Consider the following 26,139-nt stretch of genomic DNA (forward strand, 5'->3'; position numbering starts at 1 on the left):
TCCCGCTGCGCTCCAAAGGCTTCAGTTGGCTATCCCTGTGCCCCTTTGGAGCGCAGCGGGAACTCGCGCTGTGCTCCGTGGGCTTCAGGCGGCTATCCGAAAGCCTTCCGAGCACAGCGGGAACTCCTGCTGTGCTCCGAAGGCTTGCGGATAGCCGCCTGAAGCCCCCAGAGCACAGCCCTTGAAGCCTCCGCAGAGCAGTGGGGTGAAGGCACCCCGCTTCCCTGTGGAGGCTTTGCGCAGCCATTCCCAAGCTAGAACAGCGAGACGGAGCTTAGCTGCACAGCCTGCATTCGCTCTATAGGATGCACACACATTTCCCCTTAATTTTTGGAGGGGGAAAAGTGCGTCCTATAGAGCGAAAAATACGGTAAAACAGGGAAGGCACCCTTCAAAGCTCCAGACTTCTCAGTCCCCTTTTTTCACCCCTCCACAATACTACAGACACCAGAAAAAGACACACTCACCCAGCCCATTGGCGCAGTCATAGAAGTCAATGCAATGGACAGTCCGATCCATTCCGTATGGTCCCATTAGTGTCCTGAAAGCAGAAACCAGGATGTAAAGGAAACTGTTTGTGGACACCAGGGGCATCCTGATTCTAAAGAGAAGAACTGTTATACTGCATCAGGCCTATGGTCCTTCTAGGACAGCCTAGACTACCCTCATGGCCCCCAATGTTTTGGACTACCACTCCAATCAGCCCTAGCACTAAACAGAGTCCTAGAGATGGAGAATAAATTTGACGTTATGTGTTTATTTAGAGCATTTGTACCCTGCTCTTGAGTTAGGAAAGTTACCACAGCGGCTTATATACAATCAATTAAAACAAGGCAGCCTCTGCCTGTAGGGTTACAAGCTAAAAAAACCAACAATAACCCACCAACCACAGCACACAAGGGGCAAAGGACAGGGAGGGAAGAGGGGGGGGGGAAAGAACCAATTCTTAAACATGTGTTCTTATAATGACCAGCTGGCACAGTTCAGGGGTAGGAAGTGCCTGGTGAAGCCTGGCTTTCAGCAAAGCTGATGGAGGAAGCCCTGCTTCCCATCTGTCCCACTGAGGCAGCCCGACTGAACCTGGGACCCTCTGCATGCAAAGCGGAGGCTCTGCCATGGAGCCACAGGAGGAGCCTGTGTTCTTACGTGTGTCCCTCAAGTTCTCTACATGACCCAATGATGTGCCGGCGCTTGCCTGACCCCCCTTCAAGCCCTGTTTCTGAGCCGTTACCTGCTAATAATGACAGCTCCCTTGTAGAGGACCGAAATGGCTGGCATCTTGCGTGCCGGAGATGTCCAGTCCGCTGCCTGGCCAGTAAGCGTTCTGCTTTGGCCGAGATCCGGCAAAAAGTGGCGGAGATGGGGAGCGGCTCATGTGACCATCCCCACGGCACATCAGGTCCACCCCAAACATTAACACAGATCACTGGGAAACCATCGCTCTCTTAAGATTAAAGCTTATGCAAGGCTTTTACGGATGCAGCCTCGGCCTATCACAGAGGGATTCGGCAGAAGAGAGGGGGCAAAACAATTCAATTAGACTGAAATAAATCCTCTGGACGTTCCCTCCCCTTGCTCTTAAATCATCGTTGCTCACGCATAATTAGAGCAGCAGAGTAATTATTCTGATGTGTTTTTATTGTTTGCCAGGTGCCCTGGTTTGGAACAGGCAGCAAGGGAAGGACGCCGCTCAAATGAAGTCAGGTAACCTTGATGTTGCTCGGGGTATGTTGAGATCCATGGAAAGCCCCTCATTATAATAACTTGTTGCCAAATTTCTCTTTAACGCCACCCCGTTCCTTTTGCTGCCCTATATAACTGTAGTGGGGAACCTCAGACTTGGGAACCAAATGTGGCCCTCAAAACATCTCTATCTGGCCCCAGAACTCTATCTGGGCTACACACCCTCTCCCTAAGCCATGATTCTCACTGGTCCTCCTTTGACCCCTGAATTCTTTTGCCTGGCAGGGATTTGTCCTTGAACTCTGGTGAGGCTTCTCTCTCGCCTGGATGGAGGACAGAGGTGTGTGTTTGTTTGTGTGTGTATTGAGTACCTAGCCTACTGTGCAAAGGTAAAATTTGCATTCATTGCTCTGCCCACTTTTATTTCTGGCCCCTCCCACCCATGGCAGGTGGCCCCTGGAAGGTTGCCCAGAATTCACACACACCACAGGGAGGTATCAGCAGACCAAGGGGTGGAACCCAAGGTTTGGAGACACACAAACAAATGGAGGGAGCCCTAAAGGAAAGACTGTCTTCAGGCAGGCCTGATTAAAGTCCCAAGCCACAACAAGGGCGCCCTCTGGACGGATTTGTTGCTGCCTAGACATGACATCATATAACCGGAAGACGCACATGCTGGTTTGGGGACTCCAAAGGTTGGATGGTATGGACTCCTATCCCCCCTCCACGGAACTACAATTCGAAGAGTGGTCTAACAGTCAATCCTGCTTCTTCCCAGAGAATTCTGGGAACTGTAGATCTGTGAGGGGGAATAGGAGTCTCCTAACAGCTGTCAGGACTCTTAACAAACCACAGCTCTCTGGAGTCTGTGCAGGAAGCCATGCCTGTTAAGGTAGTCTCACAGATTGAATGGAGTGGGTGTAATCCAAGACTGAACATTCAAAAGCAACCCAGCTGTTGTGCATACTGATTAGGCTTCAACACCACCATTTCCATACAATGTGCCTGACACAAACATTTGCCATGCTGCGATTTGGAAGTGCTTTTCTGTATCACCTGAGCGTCAATAAAACACTTTAACAAACCATGGTTTCGGAAGCTGGCTTTTCCAACAAACCATAGCTAAGATGAACCACAGTTTAGGGTTTGCATGTTACACTGGAGATGCAAATGACCACTCTCCCTTTGATGAGCAGAGAGATGCAAGAATCCGTTCCCCCATCCATCCTCCTCAGCTGATCTGCAGGAAGTGGAGAGGGGGACTATCTGGCTATGTAAATACCAGAGTCCTGTGTGTGAGCATGTGAGAGTGTGGGTTGGGCACACCCACCACTGGTGTTCAGCCTCCAGGGAGTTGGCAAGAAGTGAATGCAGCCATCAGGTTGAAATGGTTAGTCACCTCTGCTCAAACCTGCAATGTTCCAACTGAGAAACTAGTCCACAAATGACAAAAAAAATAGTATTGTTTTTAAGCTGAGGGTGAACCAGAGGTGGCGTGGATGAAGAGTGACCCATTATCAACATTGTGTTTTCTGATCAAAATCTCTCGTTGTTCCTGTGCATTTTCCCCACATCTGAATAGGAAAAGGGCTGGAGGAAAGGCAATTTTGACTGGAAAATGGCCCGCACGAAAAGGATTACATAACCTACCCTCCTCCCCCAAATACCACCTATCGCTGCTCCTGTCAAATAGACGGCCTCTCCTGGCTGCATTTCAGATTTGTTTGTTTTTTACAATGCCCAGCCGGGCCTAATTTGGTCTTGTGTTTCAAGGGATCTGCTGACAACGTAAAAAACTGAGCCATGCCCTAATGCAGCTATATAAGGGGCAGGATGGTGGCCTATTTATTTTTCTCTGATCATTATTCTGAATATTGAGGTCTACAAGGTCACTGGTGCATTAGAGGATTTGGGATGAGACAGTGACTTTTGGCTGCATAAAACAAAAGCTGTGAGATAGCAAATAAATGTCTGTTTGCAAATGAGCTCCAACAGCCGCCAGTTCAGAGCCCTATTTGTGGTGCTCAATGCACCTTATGTGCAGTAGTTTTTTCAGAGAGAGGGAGACTGATCATTATAAGCTTGTAGTAACGTGGAGGCAGGCTTTTTACCTGGTGGCATCAGTGTTGTGGAATGCCCTCCTTCCTGAAATATGAGAAATCCCATCTGCACTGGCATTCCACCGGCTCTTGGAGACACACCTGTTTAGGCAAGCATTCCCCCGAACATGACCTTCTGGTCTTATTGTTCTAATTATTTTTCACTGTTTTAATTGCTATGCTTTTAAACTGGCATAATTTCTTGTATTTTTAAAATTACGACTGTTTTAATGCTTTGATTGAATGGTTTATTGTGTGTTTTAATTATGCATGGATTTTACAATTGATCTTATAAACCACTTAGAAGCCTATATCTATCTATACTGTAGATATAGCATTGTCATAATTAGGGAAGCAGCAGGTAGACAACAGGAGTTTAGCTCTTTCCTATGCTGCAGCAGTCTTGATGAAAACAACTCTTTAGAAGCCACTTTCCCTTCTGGTAAAACCAAGGAATCTGTCAGTTTCTGTTTATCTTAGTGTTTCACACACCCCTTCCCCAGTCTTGAATTCATTCTCCAGATTTCTGCGTCAATTTGGGTGGGGGGACCTCATGGAAATTCATGAGCATTTTAGTGTAAATTTATCCCAACAGTCAAATTTTTGTATTCAGTTTTACCTAATCGACACATTTTTGTAAAGCAGTTTCCTCTAACATAATGCATTTGTGCAAATTATTTTCACTTAATAGATGCAAATGCGTTTTTCTGCACGTTACTTGGCTGCATTGAAAAATTCAGAGAAGTTCCAGTTTCAAAAGATAACTTTTTTTGGTTTGCACACTCTCTGGGGAAATGTGAATGATGCAGACTAGCTGTTAAATGTGAACTGAATAAATGTTGTCTCCCCCCTCATCCTTCTCTTCTAGGCAACCTTCTGGGCACCATCCATGGAAGGCCTCCATTTCCCCCTACTGCTGCCATTCCTCTGTCTCCGTCTCCCACAGAGAGTTAAATCCTCAGCTGCCAAAGAGCTACGTCATCTCATCCTGTTTCCCCCTCTGCTGAGTCGGCCACCTAATCTGATCAAGGGCCCACTGTGTGCTGGAATAGGGTGATTAGAGAGCTGGATGATGCAAAATGGCTGTAGCCATAGCAACGGGGGAGAAAGGCCATGCACCACAGAGGTGTGCTTAGTGCAGATAGCAGTAGATAGCAGGAAGCAGCTTTGTGGGCAAAAGGAGCAAAGAATCCCTTGAGCAAGTAGCTGTTGCAATAGGCTGAGCCCTCTGAAGATCAGTTGCCCGTGCAGGGCTCAACCAAAGGATGAGATGGATGAAACTGTCAATATCAGTGTCTCATTTTTTCCCCTTCTTAAGTTCAGTTTCTTTCTTTCTTTCTTTCTTTCTTTCTTTCTTTCTTTCTTTCTTTCTTTCTTTCTTTCTTTTTATATTTCAAAAAAGCATCAAAATTTTACTGCATTGTTTTCCTATCATGCACATTTTTTGCATTCAGTTCCTCTGGATATACAGTCAAAGCGCATCTCCTTTGTCTTTGAAGTCCTTCAATGCCTTTGAATGTCTTTGAAGTCCTTCAATGCCCCCCCCCCTTATAAGAATGTGGCCCTCCAATCTTTCACAAAGCACAGCAGGCATTTCAGAGTAGGAACTTTATCTCAGCAATATCAGAGGCAACCCACAAAGAGAAAGAACCAGGAAAATGGTTCCAAAGAAAATGGTTCCATCAAGAAACCATTCAATGGATTTGATGATGTCATCATGGAACCAATCAGGTTTGACTGTGGTGACATCACCAGGAGCAAATGAATGCAATTGTGGATTAGGGTAATGCTTCCTAGAGGAGTCACACTGGTGATTCCAGACAATCAGGTAACCTGATGAAAATGGGGTGTGATAAAATGTGCTGTGGAGCTAATTACATTTGACTACTGGCTGACATCACTGAAAACAAAACACACAAAAAAGGACAGGCTGGGAAAGTGAGGATTTCTTTTCCCTTCTACAAAATATGGCGAATGGTTAAACAGGTTACAGCAGCTCTGAGATAAAACTGTGTATCTAAATGGGAGAGAACTGTACATTCTGACATCTACTTCAGCACAAATCACCGGATGTGAGTGGGGATCCAGCTAAACTGAATGCAAATCTATCCTGTAATAGCCCCACTCTGTTTTGCACTAGCCAAATTGCATCTGGAGTACCATGTCCAGTTATGGACACCACATTTTAAGACGGACATTGACAAAAGCCCTTATTTACAGTTCCTTTTTTTAAAAAAACAACTCAACAGATGAATACCTGCTCTCATGTAGGAGCTCTGCACGACTTTTTTCTTTTCTTTTCAGTAGGGGAACAATTCTGAAAGGAGCAGCCATTGCTTTATCCCAGCTAAAGAGACGCTGGAAAGTCACCAGAAGGACTGAAGTATTTTCAACAGGCAAAGGTTTGGGTTCTGAACCATCGTAAGTGCCAAATCATGGTTTGGTATTATGTGAGAATTGAATCACTGAACATGATGCAAGCCTGCCCTTCATAAATCCTTTCCATTCAGGAGAATGAGTCTATAATAACTCCACATCTGATTCTATAATATTAAGGGAGGGGGGGAGTTGGAGTCCTCGCTGAAATCATTTTCCTTGCACTCCACTAGTAAGTCAAACATATTAAGGGTTAACGTGATTATCCATCTTCTGACATTTCTAAATCCCTCCACAACTCTCCACCCTACCCTCCCCCCCACCCCCAGTCTGTAGGATTTTACCGGTTATAAACTTATTAACAGAAGCAGGTGGTCCGATACGCCCATCTCTAGACTGTCTATCCCAGAGCTGACCTCGCCAGATCGTGCGGGGCTCAGGAAACTGGCTGAAGGACTATAGTGGGTGAGAAGGAAGTGGAGAAGCCGTTGCAAAAATGATGTCCTTGAGGGGATTGAGGTGGGGGTGGGATTTGCATGTGTCTGGATATGACAAATGAGGACTTGCCTTCAAGGTCATATGGGTTCATGACTCGGGACTGCAGGATGGTGGAGGGAAGCTTGCCAGGAGTGTGTAGGGCCATCCCTACCTTTATACAGAGTAAGGCATATGCCTCAAGCAGCAGTGAGGTTGGAGGGCGGAGTTTTATGTGCTCTGTGGCCCACCCTGCCCTCCCTAAACTAACCCTAAGGTAAGTTGGCTTGCCCTGCACTCTCTAAAGCAACTCACCCTGTACTTCCCCATCTGCCCTGCATTCCTTAAGCTAACCTGCTCAGCTGCTCTCTGCTCCCTAAACTGGTTTGCTCTGTGTGGTAAGCAGTAGAGAAATTAAATTATTGTTTAATAATAATAATAATAATAATAATAATAATAATAAATGTCACTGCTTCAACAAAGGAATGGAAAAATCACCACTGGATATTACCACTTAAGGTAATGGAAGTTGTTGTTGTTGTTGAAATTTGTATACAGTGGTACCTCGGGTTAAGTACTTAATTCGTTCCGGAGGTCTGTTCTTAACCTGAAACTGTTCTTAACCTGAAGCACCACTTTAGCTAATGGGGCCTCCTGCTGCCGCCGCACCGCCAGAGCCCGATTTCTGTTCCCATCCTGAAGCAAAGTTCTTAACCCGAGGTACTATTTCTGGGTTAGCGGAGTCTGTAACCTGAAGCATCTGTAACCCAAGGTACCACTGTACAACCCTATACCTGTAGATCTCAGGGCAGTTTGCAACATGAAAATTACAATATAAAGACCACAGAATACATAATAAAAATAAGAACAAACCAATAATCCCTCCTCCTACAACACATTTAAAAGGTCATCAAATGTTAATCAGCCAAAGAAGAGGAACATTTTCGCGTGGCTCCTAAAGGTGTATAATGAAGGCACCAGCCAAACCTTCTGGGGGGGGGGAGCACCCTTGGAATGTGGTCATGGCGAACTCGATCACATTTCTGTCTTCTGCAAGTATATTTGTGCCCTTGGCATGGGGATAAAAAATAAAATAAAATCCCAGTCCACGGGGCCCTGTGTTTGCTTGGCTGTGGAGCTGGACTGTGTCAAGAAGCAATCTCAGCCATGCCCAGTGCTTCCCCACCAGCAGCTCTTGCAAACTCCCTCCCTCCCTCCCTCCCTCCCTCCCTCATGAGAGAGGAGCTTCCAATTTTGACAGGCGCTTAAAATCTCATTTGCTTTATCCTCATCCCACTAGAAGCTGGCAGACCGAGCTGTGCCGTTTTGTGACAGTTTTGAAAAGCTGATTTCATGGAAGCTCCGAAGCGAAAAAGATACACCAAGCATTCCTTTTTTGGGTGGGGGTGGAAGGCATGACTGATTACATCTATGTACCACTTCAAAGCCCTCTATGCCTAACTTGTGGTCTGGCTTGGTCTGCTGTGGCAGAAGGAGATGGTTGCATCCTGATGTGGGGGGTGGGGTGGACAGCACCCACTTGAAGCTGCAAATGGAGGGGTGTCATTTTTTAATGTGCCCCCTTGGAAAAACAACCTCCCTGCAAAGTTTAAACAACAACAACACTGGCCACATCAGGTAGAAAGGTTCTAGCCCTATTTCACTCCCTGTAGCGATAGTTTTCTAAATGCAGGGTGTTCTTTACATAGGAGAGGATCCAGCCCTGCTGTTGCTGAAGAAGAAGGAGAAGAAGAGTTTGATATCCCACTTTATCACTACCCTAAGGATTCTCAAAGCAGCTAACATTCTCCTTTCCCTTCTTCCCCCACAACAAACACTCTGTGAGGTGAGTGGGGCTGAGAGACTTCAGAGAAGTGTGACTGGCCCAAGGTCAGCAGCTGCATGTGGAGGATCGGAGATGCGAACCCGGTTCCCCAGATTATAAGACTACCGCTCTTAACCACTACACCACACCGGCTCTCAGTCAATACTGACCCTATGGCAGGGCCTTCTTGGTATTGCTTCCACATTTGTGGAACACCCTCTCTGATGAATATTCATTTTCAGCCAGGCCTTTCATAGATGAAAGCTACTGTTCTTGGCAACCTTGAAATTATTAGTTATGAGGACATATGGCTGTGCTTTGATGTTTCTACATGTTTAATGCCTCTAAATTTTTTTTGAAAAAAATTAAAATATTAAAAATTAAAATATTTTTTTTGAAAAAAATTAAAATAAAAAAGTAGAAATCTGCCCAAAAACGTGCTCCGACCACAATGCGGTCAAGATGGAGATGAAACTAACAACAACTGGTTCCTTTAGATGGAGAATGAATGACACCCTACTCAAGGATGAAGAGATCCATAAGAAGGCCCTTAAAACATTAAAAGATTATTTTGAGATCAACAGGAAAACAGATGTGGAAAAAAGAATAATCTGGGACGCAAGCAAAGCCGTGATGCGAGGTTTCCTAATTCAACAAAATTCTATTAAGAGGAAGCAACAAAATGAAAAGAAGGAAAAAATTTTAGAAAAAATAAAAGAAGGAGAGAAGAAGTTGAGGTCCAAACCAAAGTCTCATGAGATTTTGAGAGAAATAAAGTTTCATCAGATGCAATACATGGAACTTATGAACCAACAAATAGAATGGAAGATAAAGCAAATGAGACAAAAAACTTTTGAATCAGCGGATAAATGTGGGAAACTTCTGTCATGGCAATTGAAAAAAAGGCAGAAAATGAACACGGTAACAAGTTTAGAAATGGATGGAAAGATTATCCACAAACCTAACGAGATCAACAATTGTTTTCAAAGCTTTTTTAAGAAATTGTACGCACAAGGGCCAACCAACGAGCAAGAAATAGAAGAATTCATTAGAAAATACGGTTTACCAAAAATCTCAGAACAAAGTAAAAGGATCTTAAACGAGGAAATAACAGAACAAGAAATAGAGGGTGCCATTCAAAATATGAAATTGGGAAAATCACCAGGACCAGATGGCCTGACGGCCAAATACTACAAAATGCTGAAAGAATGGCTGATACAACCATTGAAGGAAGTTTGCAATGAAATTTTAAAGGGGAAAAAGGCACCTGAATCGTGGAAAGAGGCTTTCATCTCACTTATACCGAAAACAGAGACTGAGAAGAACCAAGTTAAAAACTACCGCCCTATATCTTTACTCAATGTGGATTATAAAATTTTTGCAGACATTTTGGCAAAAAGATTGAAAAGAGTGTTGGCAGATGAGATTCATAAGGACCAAACAGGCTTTCTCCCAGGTAGACATATGTCAGACAATGTGAGGAACATTATAGACATTTTGGAGCTGCTGGACGTTGACATTAATAGGAAAGCAGTTTTGATTTTTGTGGACGCGGAGAAAGCCTTTGACAACATTTGTTGGACTTTTATGAAAAAGAATCTCCAAGGGATGGGGGTAGGACAAGGTTTTGAAAACGGTATAGGTGCAATATATTCTCAACAAAAGGCCAAATTAATTGTAAATAACGTGGTAACAGAAGAAATATCTATAGAAAAAGGTACACGACAGGGCTGCCCAATATCCCCTTTGCTTTTCATATCGGTCCTGGAGGTTTTGTTAAACATGATTAGAAAGGACCAGTTGATTAAAGGAGTTCAGGTCGGAGTTAGACATTATAAATTAAGAGCATTTGCAGATGACCTAGTATTGACTTTGCAACAGCCAGACACTAGTACTAAAAGAGTATTAGAATTAATTGAAACATTTGGTCGAGTAGCAGGTTTTAAATTGAATAGACAAAAAACGAAAGTGTTGGAAAAAAATTTAACAATGGAAGAAAGAGAGAGTTTTCAGAATGAAACAGGTTTGGAAATTACAAAAAGGGTAAAATACCTGGGGGTAAACTTAACATCCAAGAATGTGAATTTATTTAAGGATAATTATGAAAAATGTTGGTCAGAAGTTAAAAAGGATTTGGAAATATGGTCAAGGCTGAAACTTTCCTTGTTAGGCCGAATTGCTACCATTAAGATGAATGTATTGCCTAGAATGCTGTTTTTATTCCAGACGTTGCAGATTGTGGACAAGATGGACTGTTTCAAGAAGTGGCAGAAAGACATATCAAAATTTGTCTGGCAGGGCAAAAAGCCCAGAATTAAATTTAAGATTTTAACTGATGCAAAGGATAGAGGGGGGTTTGCCCTGCCGGACTTAAGACTTTACTATGAATCAGCAGCTTTCTGCTGGTTGAAACACTGGCTACTTCTTGAGAATACTGACATTTTGGATCTGGAAGGGCATGACAATAGTTTTGGTTGGCATGCATATTTATGGTATGACAAGGTAAAGGTGTATAAAAGTTTTAAAAACCATATTGTAAGGAAAGCATTGTATAACGTTTGGATTAGATACAAAGACTTGTTGGAAAGTAAAACCCCTAGGTGGGTGTCACCAATGGAAGCTAGGGAAGTAAAAAAGCTTAATATGGATTCTAAATGGCCAAAATATCATGAGATCATAGATTATGATGGGGAAAGGGTGAAACTTCAGAGCTATGAGAAACTAAAACCTAAGGTTCGAGATTGGTTGCATTACTATCAGATAAATGAGACGTTTAAACAGGACAGGAAAATAGGATTTCAGAAAGAGAAGTCAAAATTAGAAACAGAATTGTTGGAACCCAATACTAAGAATTTATCAAGAATGTATAACTTGCTGTTAAAATGGAATACACAGGATGAAACGGTGAAATCTGCTATGATTAAATGGGCACAAGATATGGGTCATGATATTATGTTTGCTGACTGGGAACAGTTATGGACCACCGGTATTAAATTTACTGCATGTAATGCTTTAAAAGAAAATATTATGAAAATGATCTACCGGTGGTACATGACCCCAGTCAAGCTAGCAAAAATTTATCATTTGCCTAATAATAAGTGTTGGAAATGTAATGAGACTGAAGGCACTTTCTACCACCTTTGGTGGACCTGCCCAAAGGTTAAAGCTTTCTGGGAAATGATCTATAATGAAATTAAGAAGGTCCTTAAGTGGACTTTTCCTAAGAAACCAGAGGCTTTCCTCTTGGGTATGGTGGGCCAAGTGGTGTTAAGGAAGGATAGGACTTTCTTTATGTATGCCACTACAGCAGCAAGAATTCTACTGGCAAAGTATTGGAAGACGCAAGAACTACCTACTCTGGAAGAATGGCAAACAAAGGTGATTGACTTTATGGGACTGGCTGAGATGACGGGCAGAATCCGGGACCAGGGGAAAGAGACAGTGGAAGAGGACTGGAAGAATTTCAAAATATATCTTAAAAATAACTGTAAAATTGAGGAATGTTAAGATGTCAGGGGGTAAGAAGTAAAGAATTGCAGCAGTAAAAAAAAAAAAAAAAAAACTTAAGAAATATTTACGAAAAGGAACTAAGACAATGGACTTAAGGGTTGCTAAAGAATTTTTAAACAAGGATGCAGGGATGGGGAGGTATGGGGAAGTCAAAGAAAAAAGGCTATGAACCGATGAGTATGAAGTTATATTGTGTTACACTGTTCTTTATTTTATGTGTGGAAAATTAATAAAAATTATTATAAAAAAAAAAAAAAAAAAAATTTTTTTGAAAAAAATTAAAATATTTTTTATTTGATTTTACAAATTCGTTCACACACATAATCACAAATAATAAAAATTACACAGAGTTCTTCCGAATCTCAGACTTCCCTCTTCCCATCCATGGGTACTTTAGTTTAGGTAGCTTAAAAAAAAATGTTTTTAATGTATGCATTGTTTTGTGATTTTGTCGTTTGCCACCCTGGGAGGAAGAAAAACAAACCCCTGTGTTGCAATTCAGAGATATCTGCTCAAATACAGCTGCAACACATAGCTAATGAATGTAATAAATGTACAGTGGTACCTTGGGTTAAGTACTTAATTCGTTCCAGAGGTCCGTTCTTAACCTGAAACTGTTCTTAACCTGAAGCACCACTTTAGCTAATGGGGCCTCCCACTGCCACCGCGCCGCTGCAGCATGATTTCTGTTCTCATCCTGAAGCAAAGTTCTTAACCCAAGGTACTATTTCTGGGTTAGCAGAGTCTGTAACCTGAAGCGTCTGTAACCTGAAGCGTATGTATCCCGAGGTACCACTGTATTGGTAGCAGAATGTCATCCAAAATTAACAATTTCCAAATAATATCCAAATAATACATATGTCAGTCCATAACCAAAGAGTAGTCAACGTAATGAGTTACTGGCGAGGAACACAAGTGATTTTTAGAATATCCATACAGGTAAATATAATACTTGTGGATCAGAGCTCATGAACCAGTGTAGCTAACGGATGCTGATAAAACCAATGTAAGAACTTATAAACTGTATGGATATTCTAAAAAATTACTTGCTGATGAAGATTCATCTTCGAAACAGTTGATCCAATCCAGTTATACTGTTCTGCTTGTTTGCTGATTGCTATTGAATTTGTTACATTGGAGCACCCACTATAATACTTCTTGGACATTGAAAGGCATCCTGCCTGCGTCGTGGTCTTCCTCGTCAGTAACTCATTACGTTGACTACTCTTTGGTTATGGACTGCCTTATATATTATTTGGAAATTGTTAATTTTGGATGACATTCTGCTACCAGTAATAATACATTTATTACATTCATTAGCTACGTGTTGCCGCTGTATTTGAGCAGATAGCCCTGGGAGGAAGGGCATGTGTGTGCGATTGGAATTAAATCCCTCTGTTTCCATGGGATTTATTCCCTAGAAAGCGTTTCTTTGGGAATGGTGGCCTTAGGAGACTATCATGGGCTCAATATATGCCCCATGTATTCATTGCTAGTCCTGCTGAAAGTAGAGGCATTGACAATACTTTGGCCACCTCATGAGAAGAGAAGATTCCCTGGAAAAGACCCTGATTTTGGGAAAGATGGAGGGCACAAGGAGAAGGGGACGACAGAGGACGAGATGGTTGGATAGTGTTCTCGAAGTTACCAGCATGAGTTTGACCAAACTGCGGGAGGCAGTGGAAGACAGGAGTGCCTGGTGTGCTCTGGTCCATGGGGTCACGAAGAGTCGGGCACGACTAAACAACTAAACAACTAAACAACTAAACAACTAAACAACTAAACAACTAAACAACTAAACAACTAAACAACTAAACAACTAAACAACTAAACAACTAAACAACTAAACAACTAAACAACTAAACAACTAAACAACTAAACAACAACAGGCCTGTTAATTCCAGTGGCCTGCTCTGAGTTTGAGGCAACCCACTGAGCACAGGGGAATTCCTACTTGGTGGCACCAAACCAGTCACTTGGGAAAAAGACAGGAAGTCAGCCCTTGACTTAGCCATACTCAATGCATTTGTGCACAAATCGACTCCTAATTGATCTTGATTTGAATTCCAAGAATATTATTGTTTGCTAGAGAAAGCTCCAGACCCAGTAGACATCTGATTACTTTTGAACCCATCAATTTTGACTTCTAAACAGAATGGCAGCATCACCAAGGTTGGCACTTGGGTAGCATGGAGAGTGATTCAATCTGGGTTAAAGCCCCACATTTTTTTCTCACCCAGGATCATGTCCACCCCCCACCCCCCACCATTTGCTTCTGAAGATTCAGCTTGCAACAGGCATCACCTTCGGGGGGGGGGGGAATAGCTGTCAGAAGAGGTTATTTTCAGAAGAAAATTGGCGCACGGCCCTGTGATCCATATTGGGAGTGGAAGCATGTTTTGGATCAGGGGTCAAAAATAAAAATGGACAGTTTTAACACACTCTTTAAAAGAAAGAATAGGCTTCCATGCAATTTCTCCCTGATATGAACAAAAATGTGATTTCAAAACAGAATTGTGAAAGTAACATTTCACTGTTACGTTACATTTCCTAAAAACACACCATGGAACCTGAGTGAGTAGCAGTCTGTTTATATTTTTAATAAGTAACAATAAGAAATACATTTGAAAAATGACTAATTCACTGACTGTGTTCTTAGCTGTCCCTTCTCCCCAAAATTTGAGGTAGTTCAACTGAAAATTTTTAAGCTGGCAATGCAAAGGGAGAGAGATACATCTGCCCCTCCAAGTGTCCCTATTCTCCAGGGACAGCCTCAGATTTAGAGAAGCTGTCCCGGTTTCTGATTTGATCCTAGAATGTCCAGCTTTGCCTTAGGACGTCCCTATTTTCATTGGAGAAATGTTGGCGGGTATGGTAGGATGTCCCTAATTTTATCAAAGGGCATGGAGCTATGCGGCCCCCGAACCAAGGAGATAAGCAATTATGCAGCCTTTAGAAGACATCTGAAGGTAGCTTTGTATAGGGGAGTTTTTAAAAATGTTTCAAGTTTTATTACAGTGGTACCTCTGGATACGAATGGGATCCGTTCCGGAGCCCTGTTTGCATCCTGAAGTAAACGTAACATGTGACTGTGCATCTGCACGTGCACAGGTCGCGTTTTGCTGCTTCCACGCATGCGCATGACATCATTTTGAGCATCTGTGCATGCGCGAGTGGCGAAAGCCGGAAGTAACGCGCTCTGTTACTTCTGGGTCGCTGCAGAGCGCAATCCGAAAATACTTAACTTGAAGCTACTTCAACCCAAAGTACGACTGTATTTTTTTTATATTTGTTGGAAGCTGCCTAGAGTGGCTGTGGCAACCCAGTCAGATGGGTGGGTGGGTGTAATAGGGTTGCCATGCCTCCTGAATTTCCTGGACATAGTCGGAATATGGAAGTCAGAAACAGTGTCCAGGCAGAAATCGCTAAAATGTCCTAGAATGTTGGAGCATATGATATATTTGTCTTTCCAAAAGCACAAGGCAGATAAACTAGCCACTTTAGCACAGACTTGGCTTAAAGAAGCACACCTTCATTCCGCCTCTCTCCAAATGTTAGCATTAGAAGACATGTAGTAATCATGCCCCCTCGGCTCAATTAGGAACATCTGACATAATAAGCAAGACAAAGGTATCTGTAAACATGTGCAGAGTGCATTTCCCATCTGAGAATGGGGGGAAGAACTTTTCTGTGATGATGGCTTTTGTTCCTGACAAGCTTTAGTCTTACTCGCTGTCCATTTTAGATCCATTTTAAACAGGGCTTAATTTTAACTAGGCCTAAGACCCGAACCTTGTTTCCAGAGCCCTTGCAGGAAATGAGAAGTGATGTGAGAGGAGCGGAAGATGCTGAGCATGTACAGAGTGTATTTCTTTCTTACCACAGAGTAAGAAAAGTACTCCTTGTGCAACTAAGATTAAGGAAGTCATAACATCACCACCACCACCACCACAACAATAGAGTGGTTTAGTCACTTGCTATTAGGGATGGGTGAATATGTCAATTTTGGTGTATATCTTTGTTTATCATTTTTCAGTTGGCAGTGTGTGTGTGTGTGCCCCCTCATGAAATTTATTTGCATTTATTGCAAATTTCTCTACTCATCTTTGTATCCAATTTTTCCTAATGTACACAATTTTTTTGCAAAGCAATTTCCCCTAATATAATGCATTTTTATATTCTTTTAGATTCTAATACCCTAGTGAAGGTGCACAACTTGGCTGGAAAACTGTTGCAAAATTCAGAAAAATGAGAATTTTTGCAGGATGGCTATGTTTTGGTTCACTTATAGTTTCAAAAGGCAAGAATTGCGTAGATTGGCCTTTAAATGTGAACTGGGCCAAATTTCTCCCCCATCCCTCTTTGCTACACAAAAAAACCCCATTGAGAGTAATAGACCTAAGTCATGTTCATTCATTTCAATGAACCTACTCCGAGTAAAATTAACATTGGCTGCAATCCTATGCATTTACATCATCATCATCATGATCATCATCATCATCGGAATCCATGATAATATTCATCCGTACAACATTTTTTGCCCTATTGTAAAATGCACCATACAGTATATAATGGCATCATATTGCATCCTTGAATTTCCTTGTTTATTTGAAATGGTGAGGAGGAGGCGGAGGAGAACTTGGCTAGGCACGCTCCCTTCTGGGGAGAGAGAGAAAGAGAGGATAATGGGGCGTTATCTCCTACCTTTCCGTATCAAATTCTGCCACATGTGGAGGCTGGAAAAGTACCAGGCCAAGATCTTGTTCCTTCTTCTCTTTCTCCTTCTCCTTCTCCTTCTGTTTCTCCATCTCCTTCTCCTCCTCCCCCTCACATCCCCAAACTCTCTAACAAATTAATCTTTTAATCAGTCACTGAGTTGGGCCATATTTATCAAAGTGATGGGGACACATTATCTCCCCGGCCATCTGTTTGCTGCCCTCCAAAGCTGGCTTGCTGGACAAAATCCTAATAAAAGTGTAAGGACAGCTGAACATCAGGCCGCACAGCTGGCCCTTTTCACACGCAGGGGGCCGCTCTGGCCATAGAGCTCCGGCTTTTGCTCAGGGCGGGCAACTTGCCGCTGATGCGTCACCAGAACTAATCATCCCCATATTGGAGAACAAACAGAGCAGCCTCTGCCGGGAGGGCTGCCATTTCTTATTCTCTTTCTCTGGCCAGGGTTGGGATGGGCCTGGCATCTGCTGGGGTCCACACTCTGACAGAAGGCTCACTGTCAAACATGGCTGCCCCCTGCTTTCCTCCCCAGAAGCAGGCAAGCTGCTGAGTCTGCTAAGATCTCCTTCACCCTTCCCAGCACCTCCCAGAACCAGCTGGTGCTGAGAGGCATTAAAGACTACATAGTCTCAATGCAGTGCAAGTGTGTACCTTCTCCTTGCCAGAAGGCCTTAAAGACCACAAAGCGGCTAACAGATTGAGGTTGAATCCTGACAAGACAGAAGTACTGTTTCTGGGGGACAGGAGGCAGGCGGGTGTGGAGGACTCCGTGGTCCTGAATGGGGTAACTGTGCCTCTGAATGACCAGGTGCGCAGCCTGGGAGTCATTCTGGACTCACAGCTGTCCATGGAGGCACAGGTCAATTCTGTGTCCAGGGCAGCTGTTTATCAGCTTCATCTGGTACGCAGGCTAAGACCCTACCTGGTCGCGGACTGTCTCGCCAGAGTGGTGCATGCTCTAGTTCAGTGTTTCCCAACCTTGGGCCTCCAGATGTTTTTGGCCTACAACTCCCATCATCCCTAGCTAGCAAGACCAGTGGTCAGGGATGATGGGAATTGTAGTTCAAAAACAGCTGGAGGCCCAAGGTTGGGAAACACTGCTCTAGTTATCTCTCGCTTGGACTACTGCAATGCGCTCTATGTGGGGCTACCTTTGAAGGTGACCGAGAAACTACAACTAATCCAGAATGCGGCAGCTAGACTGATGACTGGGAGCGGCTGCCGAGACCATATATCACCAGCCTTGAAAGACCTACATTGGCTCCCAGTACGTTTCCGAGCACAATTCAAAGTGTTGGTGTTGACCTTTAAAGCCCTAAACAGCCTCGGTCCAGTATACCTGAAGGAGCGTCTCCAACCCCATCGTTCTGCCAGGACACTGAGGTCTAACGCTGAGGGCCTTCTGGTGGTTCCCTCACTGCGAGAAGACAAGTTACAAGGAACCAGGCAGAGGGCCTTCTCAATAGTGGCACCCGCCCTGTGGAATGCCCTCCCATCAGATGTCAAAGCGATAAACAACTACCAGACTTTTAGAAGACACCTGAAGGCTGCCCTGTTTAGGGAAGCTTTTAATGTTTAATAGGTTATTGTATTTTAGTGTTCTGTTGAAAGCCGCCCAGAGTGGCTGGGGAAACCCAGCCAGATGGGCGGGGTATAAATAATAAATTATTATTATTATTATTATAAAGCCATGATGCCGTGCAACATAGCAAGCTACCTTACACCAAGTCAGCCCATTGGCCCATTTAGTTCAGTGCCATCAGGCAGGGGCTCTCCAGGATTTTGGGCAGGTGACCCTCCCAGCCCTAGCTGGGGATGCTTGGGATTGAACCCGGTGCCTTCTGCATGCAAGGCAGATGCACTAGCGCTGAGCTGCAGCTCTTCTCCTAGAAGAACATGAAGGGGCTTATACTGAGTCAGACCACTGGTTCATCTAGTCCAGTATTGTCTACACAGTGACTCTCCGGGGTTTCAGAGCTGTACCTGGAAGTACCAGGGACCTTCTGCAGGCAAAGCAGGTGTGCTGCCACTGAGCTGCAGCCCTTTCCCTGATGCTCATTGTGCCAGCAGCAGTGATTCGGGCACTCTGCACCAGCTGGAAGAGGTTAGAAGAGAAAGGGGAAGGTGGTGGCCATGGTGATGGAAGAAGTAGTTGAGACAGTGGGGCATCTGCCCCATGCACTGTGCCTAAGGGGCCTGGAGGTCCAGTACAGCAGGAAGGGGTCCACAACAGGGACCAGGGAAACAGGGAATCAGCCAAGGCTGGGGCCAGCACCTTTGGCATCTGTCCCACAAAGCATCTGGCAGGGCTGGTGTGTTCATGATGCATAGATGGGTGGTTGCCTCAGCCAGCAGGCCATGGCCAACTGCTAGCATTGCCACTGCCAGCTGCCCCCATTGCCGACTGCAGCAGCCGCCATTGCTGGTTGCCACCAGCAGCATTACCAGCCACTGCTGCAGCCACAGGGCAGCAGCTGGAGGAGCAGCTGAAGGAAGCTGTTTACCAGCAGATTGTTTTTCTCCTTCAAGGAAATAGTAAGTAATACACACATTTTTCAGAACAGGTCACTGGTGCCCTGGGAAAGTGGCAGCCTAAACTGTTTAAAAGGAAAGATGGAGGGGAAGTTTAAAAAGAAGAAGCTGATGACTATGCTACTGTCTCTAATAGGGATGGAGGAACCTGTCAATGTTGGTTTTTCATTTTCTAGGAATCTGCCTACTTCACTTTCTCATTTTCCAAGAATCTGTCAGTTTCAGTTTCTCTCAGTTTCTCATTTTTCTAATATATATATTTTTTAAGTCCTCATGAAAGTTCACCAACACCTTAATCTGATTTTCTCCTAATATTCACAGTTTTGTATGCATTTGTGTGCAAGAAGATGCATTTTTTTTGCCTGTTATGTTCACCAATGCATGCATTCTTGTACACACTTTCCCTAACAAAAGCATTTGGGGATCAGAGAATTTCACTGCAAAATTTAGAGAAGAGCGAACTTCAAAGGATAGTTGTGCTTCAGTTCACAAATAGATTCATGGATTGCGAATTAAACAGGACTGCATTACAACACAATCCGAAGCCAACTTCCCCCCCAAAAGTATGTCCCCTGGCTGCAGGTCATCTGAAATACAGGAGGAATGCAGCTGTAATGGGAAAATTGTGGCAAAAACTGTTTCAGGCAAGCAACTAAGGAGCTTAAGAAAAAAAGAGATCTTCAACTGTGCAATGATCTTTTGACTGTGAAAGTCATCTGGATTTCTCCTGCCCCACCCCTGTGAGTGTGAAGATAGCACACCCCCACCTTTGCAGCCTAAGAGACCAACTCTAAGGAAAGCTCCCCCTTTTCAGAAGCATCTCTAGCAGCTACCCAAAGTAGTCAGTGTTGCAGAGGGTGCTTACCTGACCTCCCACCAGCAGTATCACAGCAGCTAACTGGGCAGAAGAGGGTCAAGGTGTTAGTGAGTTCAGTATGGTGTAGACACCCTGGTGGGAGCACTATATTGGCTCTGCTGGTGTGTTGCTGCTGTGCCATTCCTCCCAATCTCTCTCCTGATAAGCTGCAGAGATCTCAGGCAAGCATCACCACCCCACCATTCTACTAGTAGCTACTTTCTACTCTTCTGGCCCCATTATAGTTGTAATTTCCCTAATCAATGATGTGGTTGGCAGTAGTATAACTGGCTAGTAATGCACTTTAAAAAAGGCACTTCAGACCCATTAGTCATTCTCTGCCCAAACTCAGACTCCAGCTGCCTCCAGACTTTTCTAGGTATGATTCCATTTTATACCAGCATATTTAGACTGTGCAAAATTCAAGGGTTTTTTGCCTTCAGGATAGCGATGGGCAAATGCCCTGGGAAAGGGTGGGATAATGTCGATGCTGAGCAGCTTACTAATAACCTCCGCACAAACCAATTGCAACGAGCACCCAATGGACAGCAACTTTGTGTGACTACCAAGCAAATCTTGTGCAAACAAATGAGGACGGACACTCAATAAACAGACTGTCTGGGAGAGTCCTGCTGCCCAGTCATCAGATAGTATAATAATATATTCCTTTTGACACAAATTTCTGAGCTGGGACAGAAAGTAAGTTAAGGGGGCAGGAACTACTTCCACATATTTAGACTATGTAGGCTCATTGGCCAGACTGAGAACAGATATTGCACCTGCTGATCTCACTTGTAGCTCCAGCACATAATGCGACTCTACAGCGGCAGTTAGGGTTGCTGCATTTGTAGGGTACAGAATTAAGTTTGGGTGCAGTGCCTGTACACAGACAAGCTAAAGGCCCTGTGCATTCTAGAGTCACTCAAAGCAAGGGAGATGAGATTGGGGACAGCGGCTGTGTACATGCTGCCCATCCAATGCATTGAGCCTGTGCACATTCTAGAGGTGTTCATGTGTTACATTCAATGAGTGTACAATTAGTGTGTCTATATACACTAATAGTTGAGCTGTACACTTGTATTGTTATTCCCATGGGGCATTTGCACATTGCGTTCAACAAGTGTACAATCTGTGTACCTACAGACAGAGATAGCTGAGCTGTACACTCATACAGTTATTCACATGTAATGTTCAATGGGTGTACATGTGTACACAACAGTTGAGCTACACCAAACAAGTGCAGTCTCTCTGTCCTCCATCCAGACAATCAAGAGGCATTATCAGAGTTCAAGGGCACAGTCCATCCAGGCAAAAACACTCAAGTGGGTGTTTAACCCAGGATTTTTGAGGGGCCTGGCTTGGGGAGAAGAGATGTGGTTGGGAAGGGGCTGTGGTGTAGGGAGAATTTTGAAGGCTAGATCGAGAGGCTTGGAGGGCTGCTCTTGGCTCCCAGGCCTGAGGCTCCCCACCCTTGATCTAATCAAAAGGTAAAAAGCATCCCTTTCCTGCAAAAACATAATACCCTTGAAAAGAGCAGCAAGCTTCAAATGCACCAGATAACATTCTTTTGCAGCACTTTTGGATAAGGTTACCAGATTCCCCCCCGCCCCCAAGAATCTGGGGACACTTAAAAAAAAAAATAAGAGAAAAAAGGTTATTTTAAAAAAACCATTTTTTTAAAAAAATAAGAAGTAATATCTTCTCTTCTGGGTCTCCTCTGTTGCACAGCTTTCCTCTGGGCTGATATCCTGGTGCTCTGCTACCTCTCTTCCTCAGCAGCAGCGGCCAGAGCAGCGTGGCAAGGTTGGGGCTCCCCTCTTTTTTCTCCTTCCTCTTTCTCTCTCTTCCTTCTCCTTCTCCTTCTTTCCTCCTTCTCCTTTCCTCCTTCTCTGAGTCAGCTCTGGGGTTTTTACTGGCCCTGGAGTGCCGCTGGGTGGCCAGGTGGCCAGGTGCTCTTGCACCCGGCTCGATTTGGGTCATGGGGAAGGTCAGTGGTTCCCCCAGTTGATGCGCCAGTTGTCCCCAGTTCCCTCTCAGCAGTGGCAGTGTCAGCAGCCCAGAGCCAGCCTGGTAGTGCAGTTGACTCTTGCTGGCTTCAGGAGCTGCTCACTACTGTGGCGCCCGCCATTTTGCCTCGCCGGAAGTCCCCATATGATGTGTCTTGTGCCGTTGAACCAATCACACAACATTCATTCCCTACTAATAAATCTACAACACTTAAAATATAAATCCAGGGACATTAAATGAATTCCGGGGACGGATTTTGTCTGGGGACAGATTTGTAAATCCGGGGACTATCCCCGGGAAATGGGGATGTATGGTAACCATACTTTTGGATGTTTCCCTCCCATTTCTTTTGTAGGCTGGTGTCATTCCTTTGCTTCTAGATCTTTTCATAGCCTGCTGCTCACTACACTGGCTCATCAGTACATGTCCCCCTTATTATCCTACTAACAACCCTGTGAAGTAGGCTAAGCTGAAAGACAGTGACTGGCCTGAGGTCACCTAATGAACTTCATGGCTGAGGGCAGATTTGAACCCTGGTGTCCCAGGTCCCAGTCCACCACTCTAACCCTTGGGTAGGCAAACTAAGGCCCAGGGGCCAGATCGGGCCCAATCACCTTCTAAATCTGGCCTGCGGACGGTCCGGGAATCAGCATGTTTATAAATGAGTAGAATGTGTGCTTTTATTTAAAATGCATCTCTGGGTTATTTGTGGGCATAGGAATTCGTTCATCCCCCCCCAAAAAAAATATAGTCCAGCCCCCCACAAGGTCTGAGGGACAGTGGACTGGCCCCTGCTGAAAAAGTTTGCTGACCCCTGCTCTAACCACTACAGCACAGCAGATCTCTTTTACAACCTACTACAATTGACTACCACCAACCTGCTCCTCAAACAGAATCCATTGTACCTGCATATCTAGGGGTACCATATTACAAAAGGTGAAAACCCAGACACAAAACTGCTTTTGCAAAATCTCAAAAAAAGTTTTGGAGCTAAAGGAAATTCAGCAAAATCTAGACTTTCGACATGGGTTGCCATATGTTTGGATTTCCCTCCCGGACACTACTTGTGACTGCCGTATTCAGGCTATGTCTAGGAAATTCCAGACATACGGCAACCCGATGCATATCAGTCTCTACCAGGTGTACTAGGCATATATCTTAACACATGGAGGAGGGGTGCAGGGTTTTACATGCCACACACACATGTCTCCATTCATGCATGCTGATCAGGGAGCAGGGAGGACTAATGAGGGAGGTTGCCTTCAGAGGTGTGTGGGGCCTGGGAGTGGGCGTGCCCCAGGGAGAGCCTTGAGGATCAAGAGGTCTAGGGGTGACATTTGGATCCCAAACCTTAAGTTCTTCACCCTTGCTTTAGACAAAATCCATTAATAGTTATTGGTCAGGCTCAGAATATGTACATCAGGACCTAATGATGTCCATACTACCTGACTGACAACTGTTTCTGCAGAGTCTCCAGTTACACTTGGAGACCGCAAAATATCCCCTGTTAATACTACGTGTTTGTGTACAGTTCAATATATTTGCAGGAACTTGTGCAACGGCCAGTGTTTGTGCACATTCTCCATTCAGCTTACGGCATATGCATCTATGCAAACACAGACTCAAGGCACACATACCGAACATGTCAAGTAGACTGACCCAGGGTTTTTACAACTGCATGCACATCACTGAAAGGCATTCAGTTAGGCATGAATAATATTCCCAAGCAGACCCCATCCATCCAGGGACATACCCAAATCTACAGACAAAATAGCCGTCAGCCAGGATAGCCTTCAGTCATGTCTACATGCAAAAGTGGGTTATGTGTGCACATCAGGACTTTCCTTCTCCTACAAAAGTATCTTGCAATGTAACAGAGGAGACGCCCCAAGGGGAAAAAAATCATGAATGCAAACTGGGGCCATTGTATGCACAAAACATTTTCCCCTCCCACACGTGGCTCGCTTGCTGAAACTCTGTGTGCACAAAAGAGGATACACACGGGTACATATGCATGGAAGGATACAAGTTAGTTGCCCGTGCAATAGGTAAACAGCCACGCCTTGCCTAAAGATGTTGCCATGTGGGTGGTGGATACGCTCCATGAAGATTTAGGCTTGACCTGTAGGCTGCCAGTACCACAACTGCATTGCCAAGGGGAATTTAAGGATTTTGTCTCCCTCGCAATACCAACAAGGTTCAAAACATTGTCCCAAACCAATGTTCAGTCTAAAATAGATGCCTGCACTGTAATCCAGACATTACTGATTTCTCCCACGGATCTTTAGATGCGAGTCCCTAGAGAGGAATGTTCCTCAAGCTTTTCATTGTTGTTTTGGTCACCCAGGCACCCCTTTAAATGTACTGAGTTCCCTAAGCTGCTTCTCCCCCACCTGGCAACCCACCAGAAATCATATCTGGGGCCATCGTGTGCACTGAATTCTTGTGCGAGCCCATCACGTGCCACACACTTTGAATGGTGTAAGGATCTGTTAACTGAGGTACCAGTGCAACACTGGAAGAGGTAAAGATGGGGGGGGGGAATTGTTTCTCCCCCTACTTCTCATTTCCCTAGTCTTGTTCACCATATTTCTGCATCAGCATTTAATTTGTCAGCATTTATGGTAAATGCTTCTTCTAAACTACACACTTCTTGCATGCAACGTTGCTTCCTACACAAATTTTCGCAATAATTTTCCCATAATATAATGGTTTTAATCTGGGTCATTTTCTACTAATATGAGCATTTTTATAAATAATCCCCCCCCCCCAAGTGCATGCATGTTTGTGCCCATTTTTAAGCTGGTGAATTACACTGCAAAATTCGCAGAAGAGTGGCTTTCAAAGGATAGCTGGTTTTCAATTTGTCCATTAACAGGTTTGGAACTTCACTATATCTCCCTGCAAGTATTTTATGCCAAGGAAACCTGCCCAGGAACATCCTTGCCTTTCCCAAAACAGGGTATCCTCTGATTCAGTCTTTTGGCTGTGTACCAGCATCTTGGCATTTACCCTTCTTTTAAAAAGCTTTATGAAAAGACATTCTGATCTGCAACTTGGTCCGGCCTCACAAATCTCTTGGGCGAACATTCCAAAGTACACAACACCACACAAAAACACACACCCCCGCCCTGCCTTGGCAGGGTTCTGCTCATGCTTCCTAAAAACCCCGAAACGTCTCCACTGATGTGCAAAAGACAAGCAGTTGTGCAGGAAGACACTTAAGCCTTCTCCCCACTCCCCACTCCCCAGACCACAAGCTGCTCCTCTTACCAATAAATCAGAGAGAGTCCGTCAAAGCGTTCAAGTTCCCTGCCAGTCGGCTTAAGATAGGACATTCTCTCGTGGCCTCGGAATGCCTGGCTCCCTCCTATTGTCCCCAGCGATGGAATAAGACCGTGCAACAAATCTGGTCGCTCAGTTGCAAAGCCATATGTCAGCGACCCGACGGCAAGCGCTTTCCCCGACAATCCAAACACCTACAGAATCACGGGAACGTTTGAGGGGTGGGATCCGATGCCTCTAATTCCAAGGAAAATACGCGACATGCGACGGGCTCCCCAGAGTTGGAGGCCTCTTGGCTCTCAGTGCAAATTGATTTGAGGAATAATTTGCAAAAGGGCAATGCCCTCAACTCCCTCCTGCGTCGGCTAACAAAGGTGGGCTGGCGCCGCGGTCTTGGCCTGAGCATTTCATTCTGGCAGCCTTTCGGGCACAGCGTGCGAGGAACAGATGTTGTGACTCTTTGTTAATCCTAAGTGGCAGGTCCGTCAAGGGCAGAATCATTCCCAAGGGCTTCCAAAGGTTTTAGCTTTGGCTCCAGACATAACAACAAGAGGGTGGCTGTAAAAACCTCCTGGAAGGGACAGCAAGGATCAGAGGGACCCCCCTCCCGTGTCTCCTTTTCCCTCCTGCATGAAGGAGAGCTCCCGGGAGCATCGTGGATGCTGCTGTTAGTGGGTCATGAGTCTGTTTCATGCGTTGGGGAGACAAGCAAGGCGCACCAGGAGCCCTCCGCAAGGTATCCTTGGGAATCACACTGG

General features: G+C 44.6%; 1 protein-coding gene across 2 annotated transcripts in view; it reads right to left on the reverse strand.

The window, feature by feature from the left end:
* LOC307202510 (syntaxin-binding protein 4-like) overlaps positions 1 to 25,831 on the reverse strand; it is a 61,230-nt gene extending 35,399 nt beyond the window's left edge. Inside the window, exons 1-2 of one of the 2 annotated variants that reach the window (XM_079952498.1) lie at positions 25,370 to 25,831; positions 468 to 541 (exon numbers count right to left, since the gene is read on the reverse strand). In XM_079952498.1, coding sequence (XP_079808624.1) covers positions 468 to 541; positions 25,370 to 25,434 — 139 coding nt within the window. In that variant the 5' untranslated portion in view covers positions 25,435 to 25,831. Of the gene's footprint in view, positions 1 to 467; positions 542 to 1,231; positions 1,290 to 25,369 lie in introns of those variants that run through there. The other variant, XM_079952499.1, reaches the window with a different exon arrangement.
* Positions 25,832 to 26,139: the final 308 nt, after the last annotated feature.

This window comes from Podarcis cretensis, assembly GCF_951804945.1.
Source record: "Podarcis cretensis genome assembly, chromosome: 14".
Taxonomy (NCBI): Eukaryota; Metazoa; Chordata; class Lepidosauria; order Squamata; family Lacertidae; genus Podarcis; species Podarcis cretensis.